We start from the raw sequence: 20,552 nt of genomic DNA on the forward strand, positions 1-20,552 counted from the left end.
AAGTAACTGGCTTTTCTGGCTGTGCAAATAAACTTTGAAGGGTAGAATATAGTCTTAAAACGTGATTTACAAAACATAAAAGCTATATAGCTATAGCGCATTGAGAAATAGCACCCAATGAGAAATTGAGAAGGCTTTGCGTGGGGTTTTTTAGTTTATATTTCCTGTCAGTGATCTTAAAATAACATGGTGTCTTCAGTGATTTGTAAGTATATGAAAAAAATCAGCCTCCCTTCTTTGGAACCTGCCATCTTTCTAAGAACATGGCAGGCTTGTGATGAATTAAGCTCCTCAACAGACAGATCACTCCTGTTAAAAGTAGTAGATCTGTTTGTATACAGGATCTAGATCTAAATATTTTACAGAATATGCTCAAAAAAGCAAAGACTGGTAGGACTCAGGTTTTCATAACTCAAGCTTAGATATATATTGAATGGGGGTAAGGAAAACTTCTGTCCTCAAATAACAATACTTTGTTATTTCATAATGGAAAAAAAAAGTGGGGTTTCTGTAGCTTTCAAGCTTTTTTTACTTATTTTTTTCTTTATAATTTGTAATCTTATGGAACATTAAGTGTTTGTAGGATATTTGCCTTTCCTGTTAATTACCATGTGACATTCCATAACAATATTTAGAAATCAACTAACACAGTTTTTTTAAAAAATGTGTATTGATGTAGACTGGCAGGAACCAAAGGATAAGATCAAAAAAGACACCTCCCTTTTTTTGCTAGGAGTTCTCTTGTTAAACCCTCCTGAAGCTGAATATCACACATGTCTTTTGAGAAGGTTTGGGTGCCTTTTGTTAGCATCCTGGATGCATCAGAGAAATTGATCATCCGGGACTTCCAAGAAATTATGCCATGTATTTGCATGCTTTATTTATATTTTTAACTCACTTTATGTACTTGAGGTATAACAACAACAAAATCAGTATGTTATGCCCTGTATGCATACAACTAAAATAGTTTGAGTGATTGAAGTAGTTAAAGAAATGGAATAGAGAAACACGATTCCTGTTGAAAGTAAATCTTAACATGAGAACTTGATTTAAAAACAACCTGGAATTCCTGCAGTGGCAGAAGTGATGTGTTATTGATTAGCTGCCTTGCTTTACAACAGTTCTAGAGTATTAAACAAACACCCTACAAAGACAGGCTTGCTGTTCTGACAGGCTGCCATGCTGTTCAGTGTGGAAGATTGCAGAATGTGGCACGGCCGTGTTCATTGGAGGCTGCAAGGTGGCACAGCTCCTTGTGTGTCTTGAGCAGATCTCGGAGCGCAGGTAGCTAGCTCACCTAGTCATTTATTCAAAGGAGGGTTTTATTTTATCTGAGTATACAGTAGTTTCAAACTCAAGGTGAAAGAAGTACAAAACATTGCAGACTTGATTTGATTTTTATCTTCTAATATTGAGGGAGAGGAGGGAAAAGTAGACAAATAAGCATGAGGCAAACTTTGTACAATAAGACAGTGCAGGAATAGATTGGTATTGTGAGGGGAAAAACAGTATGTGTTAGAGGCCTTGTACAGAAGTTGCAAGGTATGAAAACCAGAATAATAATGAAAAAGGAAAGGAAGAAAACTAAATCTGGTAATGGTAGCATGGAGAATAGAGCTATATAAGTAAAGTTACATAAATAAGAGACAAATATACCACCTAACGGGTGTATGTTTTCAGCTGGCGTTCATTATAGGTAATGCCAGTCATGCAATACCAAAATTAAAATAGTAAAAACACACACAGTTGTGTGCTTCTGGCATCACAGTGTTATAAATGTCAAAATGCTTGGTGGAAGGGACCTCTGGAGGTCAGTAATGCTGATTCCCTGCTGGGGGGGGGGACGGACTTCCACAAGTGTTGGATTAAAGCAGTAAGATGGCACGCTGGCTGGATGTTGAAAATCTCCAAGAATGCAGATTCTGAAACCTCTGGGCAACCAGTGCTGTAGTACCATCTCTCAAGATCAGCACGTCAAGGGAGGTGATTCTGCCTCTCTACTCTGCTCTGGTGAGACCTCACCTGCAGTACTGTATCCAGCTCCGGAGCCCTCAGCACAAGAAGGACATGGACCTTCTGGAGCGGGTCCAGAGGAGGGCCACCAAAATGATCCGAGGGCTGGAGCACCTCTCCTACGCGGCCAGGCTGAGAGAGTTGGGGTTGTTCAGCCTGGAGAAGAGAAGGCTGCGAGGAGACCTAATTGTGGCCTTTCAGTACTTAAAGGGGGCCTACAGGAAAGATGGGGAGAATCTTTTTAGCAAGGCCTGTTGTGACAGGACAAGGAATAATGGATTTAATGGGTTGATGGTTGGATTGGATGATCTTTAAGGTCTTTTCCAACCTAAACGATTCTATGATTCTATTCTATAAACTAAAGAAGAATAGATTTAGACTAGACATAAGAAAGAAATTTTTTACAATGAGCGTGGTCAAGCACTGGAGCAGGTTGCCCAGAGAGGTAGTGGAGGCCCCATCCCTGGCAACATTCCAGGTCAGGTTTGCTGGGGCTCTGAGCACCCTGATCTGGTTAAAGCTGTCCCTGCTCACGGCAGCGGAGTTGGGCTGGATGATCTCTAAAGGTCCCGTCCAACCCAAAGCATTCTATGATTTTTGTCCTGAATTCTGGCTTGAATTTCCCAAGCCAGAATCTGGCTGTTGACCCTTCTTATATCATCGTGGATTACTAAGGAGGGTTTAAGTTCCATCATCATTGTAAATATTCCTCAAGTAGTTTTAAGCTACTTCTGTTTGAACAGAAACATTTTAATGTGAATCCTACCACTTCAGATCAGGAAGTAATTCCCTCAAGAGGCATGGGTTTTCTTTGTTTTTAAATAAAGCTTGGATAGTGCATGTGTAAGGGACACATGACACTTGGAAATGAATGATTTTTTTTTTTTCCTTTTTTTGCCCCAACTGAGTTTGTTTTTATTTATGTTCAGGCTATTAGCAATGAAAATGTATAGTTGAAAGAAGGTATTTACTAATAAACCATCTGTGAACTGGAGTCACTACACACTTAGAAGGCTTGATTGCAAGTGTTCTTGGCTGATAAAACTTATAATGCGTAAATATTTATTTTCCAAACCTCACGATCACAATATGTCATACTTCATGTTATATTGTGAAAGTATTTTATTTTTCTTGGTCTTCACAGCTAAAACCTTCATGCTGACAACTAAGAAGTTAGAACGATGGGAGTGACTAATCTGTGGCAAATCCTTGAGCCTGTGAGACAACCTGTCAACTTGAGCAGTCTCAAAGGAAAAACGCTTGCTGTTGATTTAAGTCTATGGGTTTGTGAAGCACAGACTGTTAAAAAGATGATTGGAGTAGTTACCAAGCCACATCTGAGGTATGTTAAGTAAGTTATTGTAGTCATAAGTCTTGGAGCTGTATAATTTAGGTATGGTACTTATTCCAAGTTTAAGACTGCCTCTGAAATTCATATAATTCTGTTATTGCTTGTGCTAAATGCATAAAGGGTTTGAAGTGAAGACTCAGTTATGCTGGCTGAATTCAGCTTAATGCACAGGTGCAAATAGAAGGTCTTGGGCCCAGCCTACTTTGTCTTGTGGCCTCAACTGTAGATAAGGACGAGACGGATGTAAGTAGAACCGTGTTTATCTTACTGTGGTACAGCACTGTGTGATATACAGATTATTAAGGAACACAAATCGATGTGCTAATTCCTATATATTTCTGAGGCTGTGTGATAGAAGATAGTATGGGAGTTTCAGCTGTTTATCACAGCAGTTTGCATGCTGGTCAATTCAGAGCATACTGATAGTCATGCATGCTCTAGCCTGATCTGACTTATAAATTAAAATTCTAGTTAGGCCCCATGTTGAATTAAATATGTTTAAATCATTCTTCAGGTTTATGAACAACCTTGAAGAATATGTATTTTTTTTAATATAAATGAGTCACATACTTAAGGGATGAGCAAGTATAAGCAGCTGTAACTTCAAAGCACTGTTTTCTGCAAATGATGCTGACAAAAATGAAAATATATGCAAATTTTCATAAGTGACCTGTTACTGGTTAGCTCAAGCATACTGCGTTTCTAGCTTCTGTTAGATGTTCCTGTGGCTTCTGTTGAATTCGGCTGATATGAAATATCAGCATCTTCTGAGAATAATTTCTTAAAATGTTATGCTTATGACCCCAAGTGGATAATTAACTAAAACTTGAAGCATGACCAAAGTCATTACTTCCCTCTGATAGGATGTCCTGTGTGCAGTGGAATGGAAGCATCAGTCCAGATCTCTTATGCAGTCTTTCCAAAGCAAGACAAAGGGATGAACAGATTTCTACCAAAAAATAAATGTTTTCAGGCAATTGGAAATTAAATTGTTTTCCCAAGTTTTTTAGAAAAACTTTTTGTAAGTGATTGATTTTTATATTATTTGTGAAAATAGAACTAGCCTCAAAAGATCAGCTTATCCTTTTTTACCAACAGCAAGTGTACCAAATTAAATCTAGAGTAACGGTCTTTCCATGTCAATCGAAGAGATATAAATGTTTAGTCTACTCTTTTTGAAAGATTGATCCTGGAATTACTGGAAAAAAACATATGGTGTCTGATATTACTGCTCTCAGTTTTACTGTTGTAGACCAAATAGTTACTATTGCTCCCTTGCAAAATTCCACCCATTGGTGATGCTAGTTGGCATATGAAATAAATTAGCATGATAATGGTACCTTGGAGTCTAATACCTCGGCATTCAGTCACTTCAGAATCTGATGTACCTGTATTGATAGGTTTGGGATTAAAATTTGACATAAGAAAAATCAATGTGATATATGTTTTGAAGCAGACTTTGGATATTGAATGTTTAATAAATATTAAAAAAAATAAAAAGCCTTTTAAATTTGCTTGTGTCTTTACACCTAAAAAAGATCTTTCTTGTCCTTATGTGGTATTTCTTGGGGAATTTTGTAAAGCTGTTACAAGTTCATAGTAAAACAACTTCAACCGAAGACTGGGTTATAGCTAAAAGGTTTGTTAGCCTTGGGGGTGAGAGAATCATAAAAGGTGGAGAGAAAGCTAAGATTGTTCCTGGGGTAGGCGGCGGGATATAAGGAAAATGTCTGATGAAATTGGGCTTCGCTAATTCTGTAGCTTATGGAACACCTTCCTTTATTGCAGAAACCTATTTTTTCGGTTCTCTTTCTTATCATCAATGGGAATTAAACTAGTGTTTGTCATGGAAGGAGAGGCCCCCAAGTTGAAGGCAGACACCATGAGTAAGAGGAACGAGATGCGCTATGGACCTTCGAAGAAAGTTGGAGCTGCAAGAACAGGGAGATCTTTATTTAAAGCCATTTTAAAAGAGGTGAGTAATTGAGGGCTGTGTTTCAGTATTTTTAATGTGATAGAAAGAAGTCTTAACCAAATTAAATACAAGAACTTGAAAGAATTAATAGTTTTCTACACAAAAATTTCAACAGTTCTTTGAGGGAACACATGCCTTTGAAATTGGGCCTTACAGCATCTGTTAACTGTTGTTGTAGAAAAGGGACAATGTCAGCTAGAATAATGCTCGTTTGATGTGCTCCTGTGCGTGTTATGCTGTAGTGAGCCACAGTCATAATTGAGTGTTTATTACAGAAATTCAACTTGTTCTTCAGTAGTGTTAGTATTGATACTTTTTTCATAGAATTGTTTAGGTTGGAAAAGACCTTGAAGATCATCCGGTCCAACCATTAACCTAACACTACCAAGTCCACCACTAAACCAATTAAGGGTAGAGTAGCAATTTCATGTTTCCTGGCTTGGTGGCTGGATTATTTATAATGAAAGTAAAAACTAGGAATCATTAAGATTGAAAAGGACCTCTAAGATCATCAGTGTGTGTTTGTTTCTAGATTGGGGTATATATGAAAACAGGAATGTTATGTTGTGTACCTGTGTAAGTTAAGCTAGTGTGTTTTTGAAGGGGTGCACAGAACTTTTTTGTAACCTAGATCTATGATTTGGTAAACTAGCTGAGAAGCTAAGAGGGTACACTTGTTGGAAACCTACTGGATTAAGCTAAAAGGAAGATTGTATAATCTTCTTGGTGTAGATGGTTGAGACAACTCTGGTTGCAAAGACCTCCTATTCAGCAGTTTTCTTAATTCATTGTTGCAGGTATTTAACCATTTTTGTCTATTCAGAATTTTATGAAATAGAATTTATAGATGCTCATGGCTTTGGTAGATTGAGCGTATCAATTCATGTTTTATTCTTAAATTCTAAAATAAATTATTTTTTCTGAAATTTGTAAGAAGTATATATGAGTATATACCAATATGTCTTATGCTGTGGTACAGTCTTACTAGGCCAACAATACTGTACTTCCATGCTTGGTATTCTTGGGGAGTCTGGTGTCTGTTGAGAGCTGTCTCTGCTAGCCCTGTATTACTATTTGAGTAAACAGTGTTGCTTTACAAAGATAAATATTCTTTTGTTACTCTTCTTTTGAAAACATACTAAATATTTATTTGAAACGTAAAGATTTTTGTGAAGGAGTAACCATTAATCGTTGCTGTGTTCAAGTCCTGTAACTAATATTTTGCTCTTAGTTGGATATTTCTTTTGCACAAGTAGTGCTTGTATTGATGTAGTGTTCTATACGCAGTGCAACAGTAGCAGTTTTTGTAATCGCTTGTGTCTGAGAAAATGCATGCTAGTAAGTGGATTTAATTTGGCATTCAATCTCTTTCCTTTTGGATTCTTTCTTTTAGTGTCTCGAACTGCTGGAGTGTTTAGGTGTCCCTTGGGTTCAAGCAGCTGGGGAAGCGGAGGCAATGTGTGCCTACCTAAATGCAAAAGGACACGTTGATGGCTGCATTACCAATGATGGAGATGTCTTCTTATATGGAGCTCAAACAGTTTATAGGAACTTTGCCATGAATGCTAAGGTAATGTACCTCACCCTCTCTTTAGACTCTTTGCAAAAATGTAAATAGAAAGAAGGCACTTAAAACAGTTACTTAGATATCACGGCCTTTACAATCTAGTAGTTGGGCTTGTTTAATACAGTGCTTTTAAGGCAGGAACATTTTGTTTAATTCGCTGGCAATCCCTGTATTGGATGTGAGAGCAAAACAACTGAATTAAAGATAATTAAAATGGTTCATGAACATTAATCTTTCAAAACTGCTGGGTTTTCCAAACTTTTATATAATGGAGGTGAAGACAAAAGTTTAGCAAAACAACTGAATAAGAATGCTTATGGTATTGTTGTCTGTGTTTGTAGCGTCCTGCGATGTGTAATATAAAGCTAAGTAGCAAAGTTGTTTTTTCCCCCCCCTTTCCTTCTCTACAATGGAGAATTTGAGTGAAATAATTGCTTCCTGTAAATTTACTATTAGGGCATATGGGAGTCGTCAGCCTCCTGCATCTAATAACAGTGTTCACACATTTCCATCTTACAGGTTTGTTTTATTATGAGTATACTTAAAATTAATACTATTAGTCTCCAATTGAACATTACTAGGTTAGGGATTGTACACCTGCATCATAATCAATTGTTGCAATCATTCAAAAAAACAAATCAATTTATGACCTTAAGCTGAAATGTTCACTTGTTAGGAATGCAATTTTCTAGAACTGGCGAAAGGTAACCCCAAATTTCCATAACTTTTACTTTCTCTAATCGGAGAAAGGAATACATGTGTTCTGTCTGGTGAATCTAACAAGAAAGTGGAGGAAAAATGATACTGGGATTGGAATTTTGAATAATGTTAATCTGAAACACTTGTTAAGAATACTTCAGTAACAGCAGAAAATCAATAGAACAGGAAAAAAAGCACTATGAACAAATAACTTTTTAAAAAAAAAAATAAAGTTGATGGAAGATGATTTGCTTTGATGGCACTGTGTTTGGGTTTTGTCTTGACCTCATTCTTTTCTTTCATTCAACTTCCTTGTCATTTATCACCAAAAATGAAGGTGGCCTCAATCTTTCAGGTGTACTTTGTTACAGATCTAAGTCAAGGTAAAAAAAAAAAAAAAATTGTCGGGTTTCTGTTCCAGAAAACTGGATTATTTTGGGTTGTTGCCTTGTTTGGGGTTTTTTTTGGGGGGAGGGGGAAGTGTTCTATGTTTGATTCATGTTAATTTTTATTTCCTGTTGGTGCGTTAGAGTCCTACCCTTCAGAGCTTCAGGTGTTCCTTTAGCTCAGGTCTAATAGGCTAGGTAACATTTTAATTATTTTTTCTTTTTTTTACTCAAGTAGCACATTAAAATGTTTAAATAGGTTTTAAAAACTGCAGTTTTTGAGGTGACTTACCCAGCCACTAGTACTAGATAATGTTTTGCCACGCTTTTTCTAAAGGTAGTAAACAATAAAAAAGCCCCTTGGCTTATTTAGTTTCTTTCAGCAGTTGATGCCCATACTTAAAGTGGAAATTCCAGAACTGTAGTTATTCATGTGGTGTCCATGCATTACATCATAAATTTTAATTGCTTCTTTTGTTTTTTGCTATCGGGCACCTCTTATGGGATAGACCCATTTCCTGCAGATGTGGGTGAACAGGGATGGGTAAGCAATCAGAACTGAATGTGACCCAGGGCAGTTCCTTCCCTGATGTTAAAGAAATAAAATATGTGATAAATTTCTTTTGCAGGATCCACTTCTTGACTGTTACACAATGTCCTCTATTAAGGAGAAGCTTGGTTGTGAGAGAGAGTCTTTGATTGGGCTAGCTGTTCTTCTGGGTTGTGATTATCTTCCAAAGGTAAGCAATAAAATTATTTTTTATTAGATGCTCATAGTTTATTGTTTTTCAAGACAGTGTATTGAGGGAGACTTGTGCATGCTGACAAAACTGTATGCAATGCATGATCACTGAGATCTAGTTGAAGATGTTGCTTAGTAAGTTACTGTAGATTTTATTTGTGAAGGCTTAAAGATAATTAAAATGGTTTGTGAACATTAATCTTTCAAAACTGCTGGGTTTTCCAGACTTTTATATAATGGAGGTGAAGACAAAAGTTTAGATGTTGATTACTTTGAGCAAACGTGTGAACTGAGTTGTTTGCCGGGATACTTTGAACCCATTTGCATTAAAGTACATCCCTGGCAGAGTAGTGGTGGAAAATGAGAAAAAACAGCTTCGTCTGTGCTGTTTGGAATAGCTAGTAGTGGTAGTTTTGAACTGTAGGTATTAGTAATGCCAGTTCTGGATGCTGTTTGGATATATCCCTTTTTAGTTCTAGCATTTGTAATTATATGATTTATGAAGAAGTAGGAGTCACCTGTTCGAAAGTTTGCCTAATGAATGAAGGGAGAGGGATCTCATTCATTACTACTTTAATTCTTGGTATTTTTTCCTGTAAGCTCTTCAGTTTTTTTGGAGACTTTGAACAGAAGCTGTTGATCAGTGGTTATTGTAATGGAACTAGCAGCTCCTGGAATGCCAGGTTCTTGCATAGTCCTAAAGTGACACAATTATGTAATAATAGGTCTCTTGAGTTACTGCAGCCCAGCAAAGTGGATAAAGATAAAAACTTCTAAGGAAAGCTGAATTACAGGAGTGCATCAGGAATGGGGATTGGCAGAACAGATAAATGAGAATACCACTCTTTAATTGCACTTACTTTGAATATATATCAAAACGATGCTTTCCTTGCAGAAGCTGAATATCTGACTCTGCCTGAGTGTCTGGCTGCAGTCCAGTGAGAACTTCTGATTGGTTTTGAATGTACATTTATTTCATATGGTTGCGTATATTCAGTTCAGACATTACAGCTGAATAAAAATAAGCTATTGATTTATTTGTAATAAAGCTGTAGAAAGCACACTCGATACAATCTTTATATTCAACTGTACTGATTCCTGGCAACAGAGTAAGGTTTGAAAGAGGAACTGGAAAAGCAGTATGTATGTTTTAAACCATTATGGTTGTTTTGCATCAACTGATTTTCACTCTTCAGTATGTCTAGGGGTTACTACAAAGTTCTGGACTTCAGGCCATGATCTAGGTTCCAGAAAATATTTGCTGTTCCTATCTCACTATTATCCATACTGGTAGTCACTTTTCCTATAAAGGACATGCATACTACAGTTGTAATAATGGAGCAAATATCAAAATCAAGCAAGCAATTATTGAAAACGAGGGGAGGAATTCTTTGGGTTTGTAGTTTTATTGGGGTTTTTAATTATTCTGCAGAAAATGCTCTGGCACTTTCTTTGTCACCTCTCAGAACTGATTTTGTGTAAGTGCTTGACATCTCCAAATATTAAAAAGTTGTTTCTGTTGCCATGAAGCATCTCTTTCCTGTGAGTGAAAGCTTTTTGCTGGGTTTCTTCTATATGTTCCAGCCTTTTGACTCTAAAATCCAAAAGATCTGTCTTCGTCTTGTCTTTCCAAGACAATTCTGAAAAGTTTCAGCTCTCTGGCAGTTAGCTGGCAAGAATGTTACCGGTATTTTATATTGTTGTACTGTTGCAGATAGCAAGAAGGAAAGCAAAAAAACAAAATCTCTTTTTCTATTGTTTCCTACTGCCTTCTTTCTCTGCTTTGTTTTATCTGAGCCACTATTGAGCGTATGGACATTTTACGCAGCTAGCGTGCTACACTGGTAGCACAGCTGTAGTCTGTCACCTTCTCTGAATTTAGAATTTGGTGAAAAATTATTTTTCTCAATTTATTCTCAACATCTGGGATCATTTTTATCATTTCTGTATGTAGTGTTATGAAGGTAGTTTTTATGAAATTCTGAATACTTTGTTTGTCATTAAATAATGTTTCATATTTCTGTCTCCATAGGGTGTTCCAGGAGTTGGGAAAGAACAAGCTTTAAAGTTAATTGAGACTTTGCAAGGTCAAAACTTACTGCAAAGGTAAAGTGAAAATTTATGTTGTATGCTGAAATACTTTGATTTTATTCACAGACATGCTGCTATGCACTTCAGCTCCAAGACAATGTTTGTAATACTTTAATTTGGGGGGAGAGGGAGAAGAGAGTGCCACATTCCGTACTCCACATTTGCTAAATGAATTATGTGTTTTGCTAGGCAAGCTGCTTGTTTTAGACATTAGCTCAATGTCTTGAGCTATGTTGATCTATTGGAAAGGAAGTCATGGGGACTGATGAGAGACTTGTGCTGATTTTTGATGGGGTTGTGGATCAGGACATGAGATACCAAATGCTTTTTTATGTTTGTTATCATAATGTGTGTGTCAATACTGGAAATCCAACAATCATATAATATACTTTAAAAAAATCTATTTCATAAATTAGAAAACTCTGTTTCTCAGGTAGATGCCTGAAGAAGTATAAAGGGAGTATTTTTCAGTGTTTTACTTTAAGTATGAAAGTTAAAAATGTTTCTTAATCCTTTTAATATCATCCTTTTAGGTTTGAGCAATGGAAAGAACAATTTCGGTATGATAGTAATCAACCTTTGGTTGTTAAAAGGGTAATTCACTGTTCTGAGTGCCATCATCCAGGTCAGTGTGAATTTTATTTTTAGCCTAATTGTTTACTTTTTGTTCTAGGTGTGGGGTGGTTTTTTGTTTGGTTGGGTTTGGGGATTTTTTCATGACTAGCATTAAAAACTCCTTTTCTTGTCATTCAGTTTCTGGGCTATCTTCACATTTTCAGTATTGTGTATATGTATCTTTATATAAATATTCTTGAGGCTGGGGATTACCTCTCTTCAAATGTGAAACCAGTTGATAGCAGATGGAATGTTATCACAGTGCTGTTGTGTGATCCCAGGTATTTGCCTTTTTAACATTATCAGTAAAGAAAGTATGCTATGCTGACAAGCACCTATTTCTTTAGTTGCCTGAATTGGTCTTGCATCAAGAGGACTGAATCCATTAGCATTGCTGGGTTTTGCTGACGTGTTTTCTTAAAAAGAAATTAATCTTAAGGAACCTCATTTTGGTAGCATCTTTGATCAGTGAACTTGTTCAAACCCATCACTGGAGAAGGAAAAACTTGTTTCAGATATGTTACTTACATACATTTGTCAGAATGTCGTGGACTACTTCTGTAGTTTTTAGGTAATAAAGTTTTCAGCATAACATCTGAAACTCTTGGGGGAAGAGTCTTCAAAAAAAAAAAGCTTGCTTGTATTTGTAACTTTTCACTGTAGTTATGTAAATACAGCTAATGCACTCAGATCTGCTTACAGCTACTATTCATGTCAGATTAATATGTGTTCTGAGCTTTGTATTTGTACTGTTGGCTTTGTATATCTGGAGATTTTGGAAACCTCTTTTCTCCTCATGCTTTGTGCATCTGCTTCTATAGGATCTTACAAGGAACATGAGCACAATGGATGTAAATTCTGTGAAAGCACTAGATGCTGCAAACCCAATGACTCCAAATACGGCTGCCCTTGTGAATGGCATCAGTTAGAGCGAGTAAAACAAGCAAGTGCAGTGGAGGACAATATCAGAAAGTAGGAATGTCTTGAAAATTGAACTGCTTTTCCCTGCGTTCGTATGCAGGGTGAGCGTTTAAATTCTGTATTTTTCCCATTTGTATTCAGTACCTAATACATCTGTTTTGCCTGCAGAAAAGCTAACAGTTGTGAGGGCTTTCCATTCTCTGAGGTAACAAACAAGCCTATTCAAAGATTAATTTTTTTTAATCAATTGAAATTTCAGTTTTCTGCCCTCTCTTAAACACTTTTTTTGTTTTATCTCAAGGTTATCCAAGAATTTCTTGTAAACAAGAATAAATTGATCAAGATAAAGGAATGCCAAAGGCCAAATTTATTGTCCTTTCAGGTATATAACAAAATACTGGTTATTCAGCTCCGTAGTTTTTTATTTATTAGTAAGGAAGGCATCTGTGACAATTTTGATCTTCATTGGTAATTTTACTGGAAATAAGAATTAAAGAATCTTGCTACAATTTGTTAATATACCTCATTTTTTTTGAAAGTCTAAAATTGAAGACTTTGCAAAAAAATCAGTTGATGTAAACGGGTATGTAGAAAAGTGGAAGAAAGAGAACTCGGAAAAAAGGTCACTTGCCCTTGTTTTGTTTTTTCACTGTCCAGTATGACTAGATTGAGTTGCTGAGTGCTGCATTATCTATATACTGTATAAAGTACTATATGGTTATATGAGACAATGTATACATCAGGGATGTTACCTTTTTTTGTTTTCATCCACCTTTCATAAAGGTTTTGACAGATACAGCTATTGTTTTTACTCATACTTGTTTCATCATCATGCTGACACAGGGCATATATGGTAACTTTGGATATTATAGCAAGTCGTGATTGTGGACTTTTTTTAACTTAAACTTTCTTTTCAATGATTTTTTTGGTATCATTGAGATAACCAGCTTCTGTATATAACAAGCAGAAGCAGCTTTTATTCTGAATGTTGCCTGTTTTCCCAAAAACAGATAGCAGGCTTGTATTTAGCACAATACTCCCAGCTTTCAAGTTGAGAGGCCCTTTAATTCAAAGTGCACAAAGCTCAAAAGTGGTCTAGCTTGTTCCTCTGTCCATAGAAGGAAGGATAAATATCCTGCGAGGCTTCTTTTTTTTTGGACTGGGGGGAACATGTTAATATGTGCATGTTAACATTGTTTTCCAAGAATGATTTTTATTTGTTTTTTATTGCTGAAAGCAGATCTTTTACAATGTTTCCTCTTCAGGGATTGATGACATTGTGAGGTTTATGTATAGCACAATAGACCACTGTTGAGCAGTGTAGCTTTAATGACAGTCCTTCTCTCACATGCAAAATCCGTAATTTTCTCAGCTCCTTGTATAGCTGATCTGAAGCTGATCAGGTGTTTAGCAACTGTCTTACTCCTGCTGCTGCCACTATGCAACTGTTCCCTTCCCTTGTTATTGAACAGCTGATGAATCTGCCCTGTTACCAATGACTGTTCCCTCCCTTGGCAGTGAGATATCATTAGGCATTACGCTTATGTATAAAAGTGTTCTAGGTATTTTAAGTATTTAGTACTGTGTCCCTACTACATAGCTGTCTAAGCATGGTATCTATCAGAATAAGAAAGTCTTAAGGTTTGGGGTGCTTTTTTATATTAACAGATATTTGCTTCTGAGAAGATGGAATGGACCAAACATTACGCTTGTAAGAAACTGTTAGCACTATTGACACGTTATGATATGATCCAGAGAAAATCTGGATACATTGATGCAAAACAGCTGCAGGCAATACGGTAACGTAGCTTGATTTCTTGACCTTAATACGTTTAATTCTTCTGCTGGAGGAAAATCATGGGTTTTTTCCTTTTTTATGGAAATATAATGGTTTTCTTCCGTCTCTGTTTCAAGCCTTGTGCTCATTTTGAACAGAGGTAAAAATTTAGATCGGTACACCAATTCCTAAACTACTGCTGCACAAAGTAATATATATAGCAGTTCCCTTTCATTCTAACTGACAATGCCTGCTTTTTCCTATGCTTACTTTCTATTCTGTTTCCTTGGATCTGCACATGATATAGCATTACAGGTTTGATCCTCTGCTCAGGTTCTTAGCAGAAGTTTAATTGACTTCTGTGATTCAAAATAAGAGGCTAGACTTAGAAATGACCACCTGCAGATTCAGTCATGGTCTCTGATTTCTTATCAGACCTACGGACTGTCATCGTACTATGTGCCTGAAATCATTGGCTTGTGGTTCTATTCTGCCACCCCTTCTTCTCAAAACAACGTTTTCATTCAAGACTACTTCATTTAGGAATATAAAAATGGCCAAGTATCCTGTTACTGAAAATGGATATTCAGGAAAAAAAAACAAGATAAGCATGTAACTGCTGTACCCTAGAATATTTTCCTACCATCCAGGTTTCTGTTACTCAGGGGTTTTCTGTGCCAGAATTAATACCTTCTTATTCTATCAGCCCTTAACCTTTTTTTTTTTAAATGATCTAATCTTTTCTTAAACTTACGTAAACTTTTAGAATCTACAGTGTCTGTTGGCAAATCTGAACTTAACTTCACTGTGTGAAGGGAATTGTTACTTATTTTAACTTTGGTATCTGATAGTTTCATTTCCCAAATGAAACGAAAATTTCTTCCACCCCATCCCCCCCACCCCCCAAATTCTTGTATTGCAGGAAGGTTAGTGGTTTTTTCCATGTTCCTTGATGCTGTTAAAGATTTTATAGACCTTAATTTGGGGGGACAGAAGGGCAGTCAGTAGCTATGTGACAGTATCTTTTCTGGGTTGATGTGTCATAGTCTCTTAAATTATTACTTGCAGAGAAGCTGTTCTGTTCAGTGTTATCTTTCAAAAGAGTGGAGAGACTGGTTGGGGGCTGGTTTTTTATGCAGAGTGGCTAGATAAATTACCAGCATTTACCTTGATGAATGAGTTAATTGACATCCTCTATTTATAACACTTTCTAGTGTTTCAAGAGTTTAAAAGACAGATCATGTGTGCTCTGGAAGATTTCTTTGTTAACAAGTGTTTAAAAGTGCAGTAATGATTCAGCAGGAGCCTCTTCACACATAGGAACCTATTGAACTGGGGTGTAGATAATGTTTTTAGAAAAATGTCATAAAGACTGACTGTCCCTGCTCAGTTCATGTTTTGTCATCCTTCATGCTTTCATGCAAAAGATATAAATGATCCTGTCTGGTCATTCAGAAAATTACTATCTATGGCAACAGACTTCTCTGTGGCACTAGTTGAAGGTATCAAATTGTTGTTTGTAGGAGCCTGCGTTACAGTTGTCTCTTACAGAATAGCTTTTTGATTTCTTGTTATGCTCCTCTGAGCTGTATCATTAAAAACTAAAAATGTTTCAGTACTCAAATCTAGACCCAAAATTTTACTGTAGAACTTATACAGAGAAATGGTGTATTTTTTAAAAAGGTGTATTAATTTCACTATTACAAGAATATTTTTTTCCTCTGAGTCTTTACAAATTAGAGTATTGAAATATTTTTAGATAAGTTAGATTTTTTTTAATTTTCTATTTAAACAAAATCATTTAATGGGCTTCTTTTTGTTCTTACAGGATAGTCAAGACTCGTATTAAAAATGGAATTCCTTGTTTTGAAATTGAGTGGCAAAAACCAGGTTGGTCTGATTTCTATGTATGCTATGGAACAAACCAGTTTATAGAAAAAGAGAAAAGCATGCTTTAAAGAGTTTGACAGCATTGTGAGGCAATGAAATATGGGTGAGATTGGAAATTGTTGTATGCAAACAATAGATAACGTGCAAATTTCCCATACCCTGAAAGTTAAAAGCAATGCATTAAGAAACATAAACCTACCTAGAAAACAAGGACTTGGTCTTACATGTTAATAAGACCTGGAATCTGTATTTCATACGTTATTTCACTGTGTACCTGAAGCTGTGACTGTTTACTAGCTACAAGTTTTTCTGTGCTGACAGACTTCTACCTTAGTGTGCCCGTTTATGCCAGAAGACTGGCAGAAAGAAAAAGACTTTACTAGTAGTTAAATCTCAAACATTGTACTAATGCCCTTTTTACGTACCTTCTTTGTACTCAAATAAATCTTTTGTTCTTTGTTTTTCTTACTCCTTACTTTTATATATGTGTATATACATGCCTAATGTACATTCATTAATTTTTTAGAACATTATGTTGATGCAGAAGATGAGCCTGCAGAGCTGTTTGTAGTCACAGTAGAAGAGGAGTCTTTGTTTCGGGCTGCTTATCCTGATGTTGTTGCCCTTTATCAAGTGGAAAATTCAGATGTTCTGAAGAAGAAGCAGAAAAGTAAGTCCAAAAGCTTATTTCTTACGAACTGGTGTGTCTTGCCAGAATACAAGAAGCAAAAGGAGCAAACGTTTCTCCCACTGTTGAGCAATATCATGTTTTGTCAAGATCAGGGCATGGTATCTTTCAGGGACTGTGCTTTTATCTTGCCACTTTATACTTTAGCACTAGGAAATCTGAACTGTGGTTAATATGCCATTTTGATATTCCCTTTGTATTTTTTTCAGACAGGAAAGACAGACCAAAAGAAAAGGAATTACCACATGTTTATGATGAAGTTAGTGATCTTCTGTCTCAAATGAATTTAAAATCTAGATGTGGAATCCTTTCTGTGCAAGACTCCACGTCAGTTATAAAAACTCCCCCAGAAGATCAGATGCACCAGGGAAGTACAGAATCAAAAGATCTAGTGTTAGCTGCAGCTTCCTGTGTAACAACTGTTCAGATGCCAGCATCAGCAGCTGCTCTTACTCTGACTGCATCACCTTACTCACTCTTACAGACTACGCTGGCTGACTCATCTGTATTGCCAGCACAATGTACTGCAAACTCAGGGGTATCATCCTCTTCCTCTGTAACAGATGGTCTGCAACTGAGCAGTACTGATTGGGAAGGAACCTTCTTCAGTGCTTCATCAGCCCATGGAGGTGATACCCATGATCCAGCAGCTGATTTAACTACATGCATGAAACACTCACATCCACTAGGTCATAAAACAGTAAGAAATAGCTCAGAATATTCTGATGCTATGCAGTCTGATCAACATCATTCTGACAGTGCGGATGATTTGGTTTCAGATGATGCTATGGGACAACTTCAGAAGTGGTCTTTAAGTGAGCGAATACTTAGGAAGACTTCCATTCTGTCAAACCCTTTGTCGTCTGAAGATGTAATGCAACGGGAGTCTTTGAAATGTTTTAAACAAATAGAGGAAACATTGAATCCTGATCAAGATTATGTCTCTTCCTCGTGTCAGTTAAATAAACTAGCGCAGGAAAGTAAAAATGTGCTCTCAGAAAACTCTGCAAGGGAATCCAGCGTACACATTTATCAAGATCAGTACAAAAAAGCTGACAGCCTGGCTGGAATGATGCAAAAAGACCATCATATAAGCAGTTCAACATCTCTGGCCCTCAGTGGGAAAACAACGGAGACACTGCATCCTGGGTGTGACATGCTTCCAGTGACTCAAAAGCCAGCAGATATTGTAACTGGCTGTCACATTAAAAAAGCTTGTACTCAAACTACTTGGAAAACCTCTTCTAAAAAGAGTGTCTGTCAGAACAGATCTTCTAGTGAAGACAGTGATGATGGGAACATGAGTAAAAAACTGGTTTATGAGCAGCAGAAAAGGCAACTGAACCCTGGTCAGTTTAAAAAATGTTTTACAAAGAAAAGCAGTAACATTGTTACTAGCAAAAGGACAAACAGTGACTCAGCCCTTATCATTAGAGGGAAGAAGAAAAAGACCAATTTAAAAAAAGCTGGTAATAGTTTCTCATTGCAAGTTTCTCCAAAACCATCCTCTGTAGGGGAAGTTAATTGTTTCCAAAGTCCAGAGCAACTGTTTGAGAGCTCAGGTTCTGGTCCCACGCAGCAAGCCAAAAGTGCTCTTCTGACTTATGCTTGGGCAGACAGTCCCCTTCCCCTGTCTGAAAGACTAAAAGAAAGAATCAAAATCAATTAGGTTCTCCATAAAATAGATTATGATAATAATTAACTCTGAACCTTCAGCTCTTACAGAGTTCTTAAAGTTTCTGCAGTATTTATTTTCTGCAATTTTAAGTGGACACAGTTTTGATGAATAAGACATGCTGTGAAATACTGCATACTGGAGCTAAAGTTTGAAACTAAAACATTAGCAAAAGTACCAAATAGCTGATTATAGGCAAGTGCCAGTTAGTCTGGACTTGATTACACTCTGAACTTGATACATAAGCATCAAGATATAGTATACAAGGGAGCAGGGAGACTTACAAAATATGAAGCGTTTTTTCCCCAGCCAATTGTGAGGATTTTGTGTACAGCTACTAGACCTTCTGCATATAAAAACAGACTTATTAAAATAGTGCCTGCACTGCTGTTGGATATTCTTAATAAGACAAAGTGATACAGCTCTTTCCAACTGAAATTTTCCATTCTGCTCCACTAACTTAATTTTGCTAGTTTTAAAATGGGTTTTCAAATCCTGGGATGCTGCTTGTGTTGATTATCTCTGAAGGACTAGATGGAGACACACAGCAGATGTGCCTTGCAGGGTAGCTAAATTTATATCTGTCATGCCCTATAATAAACTGTTCTTTGAGTGTGCATCTTCCAAAGAATGGAATAAGCAATGTAAGGATATTCTGGTTTTGTAGCTGTCATATCTAATATTTAAGGAAATTTGAGGCTGTTTTAATCAAACGTTTCTAGTTTGGGGCATTTTTTTCTTAAAGAAGATATGAAATCCCATCTAACACTTCTGTTTATGATGGAATGAAGGTTAAGTTACAGAAAATCAAAATCTCATTATGATATTGGAGATTCTTTGAATAATATCATGTAAATGTTTGTTTTTAAAGGGGGAGCTTGAATACAATTCCATTTTTGAAGGTGTTCTTCCTACCTCTTTAATACAGAAGCAATCTCTGTTCATACACAAAAAGTTGTCTTCAATAGCTTATTAGAAAATGCCTCCTTGCCTGCATTTAAGCATTCATAACTTTTTCTATGGACCAACCAGCAGGAAGGCCACTCTTACCAAGATATAAAGTTAACAATAGAAATTTAGAATATTCATCCCCTAATGAAAATGTTGGTTCTTTCTTCATAAAGGCCAAGGCTTTAAAAGTTAGGAAGCTAAATTCCAGATGTGTTTAAGGAAGAAATAAGCGGTTTGTAGATAATACAATCTATAATTAGCCAAAATGGTAGTTTCTTATTTTCCTCTGTGGGCAGATGGAGAAAGCTTATGTATAGTTGATTTTCCAAATGATAAATGTATTATGGAAATGAGAAAAAAATCCAAAATATTGGAAACTTATTTTCAGTTTTGAAGATGATCTTTCTCTTCTGGAGACTCTTAACCATCCAGCTGATGCAAGAGGGTAGCTAGAAGAATAGAATTGCTAAGGAGAATAAGAGTAGCAGTCACCTGGGGACCACAAATGAAGAGATTGCTTATGCAGTGGTCAGTAGTGGACAGATCAGACCATTTTTTGTGGAAAAGCATTGTTATTGGTTATGTATGATTCTTTTCCTTGCTGCTGATTTTTGAATACTGAAAGTTGGAAGCAAGCGTTTGAATTTTCATTAATAAAGATGCTAACATCATGTGAATGACCTCACTTTTGTTCCCTCTCAGTGTATGAGGATGCACCCTGTTGGAGTGATCATAAAATTTCACCCACAGTGTGTGGGTTTTTGTGGTTTAGGGTTTTGTTTAGAATTGAGGGGCAAGAGTGGTTTTTGGAGGGTTTTTTGTTTTCCAAGTCTGTCTGGGATGACTGCGTTAATGGATCATTCGCTGAAACTACTGTGCCAGAATTATGAGAAGTTCGTGTTTTGCAGATGATGGAAACCCAAAATGAGATACAATCATAAGACATTAAGAACTGCAGAAGAAGAAGAAGAGACTATGTTGTTGATATCACTACAACTTAATCTGGTTTCATAAGTACAGTTCAAGCATGGAAAGTAGAAAAATTTCAATTTTTTCATTTGCAATGCATCTGCATTTTGTGCAAGTTTTCTGCCACTACTTTAGAAGCAGCACTATAAGTGAAAACTGTATAGGATGCCCTCTCTCATTTAGGCTGTAGCTGCTCATTGCAGCAAATAAATTTATCATTGGGGGTGACTGTTGCTTGAATT

General features: G+C 36.5%; 1 protein-coding gene across 2 annotated transcripts; it reads left to right on the forward strand.

Annotated features, from left to right (window-relative positions):
* Positions 1-3,163: 3,163 nt before the first annotated feature.
* On the forward strand, positions 3,164-20,012 carry GEN1 (GEN1 Holliday junction 5' flap endonuclease). Of its 2 annotated transcripts, XM_075708052.1 has the most exons (14): positions 3,164-3,355; positions 5,153-5,339; positions 6,733-6,909; positions 8,621-8,731; positions 10,766-10,839; positions 11,358-11,449; positions 12,261-12,411; positions 12,529-12,565; positions 12,662-12,742; positions 14,029-14,159; positions 15,966-16,027; positions 16,554-16,697; positions 16,925-17,344; positions 17,495-20,012. In XM_075708052.1, exons 1-14 carry the CDS (start codon positions 3,195-3,197, stop codon positions 18,382-18,384), a joined length of 2,718 nt encoding a protein of 905 aa, XP_075564167.1. In that variant the 5' UTR covers positions 3,164-3,194; the 3' UTR covers positions 18,385-20,012. The 2 variants fall into 2 exon arrangements, with proteins under 2 accessions (XP_075564167.1, XP_009489454.1); XM_009491179.2 differs by having other exon boundaries at positions 16,925-20,012.
* Positions 20,013-20,552: the final 540 nt, after the last annotated feature.

This window comes from Pelecanus crispus, chromosome 3 (assembly GCF_030463565.1).
Source record: "Pelecanus crispus isolate bPelCri1 chromosome 3, bPelCri1.pri, whole genome shotgun sequence".
NCBI classification, from domain to species: Eukaryota; Metazoa; Chordata; class Aves; order Pelecaniformes; family Pelecanidae; genus Pelecanus; species Pelecanus crispus.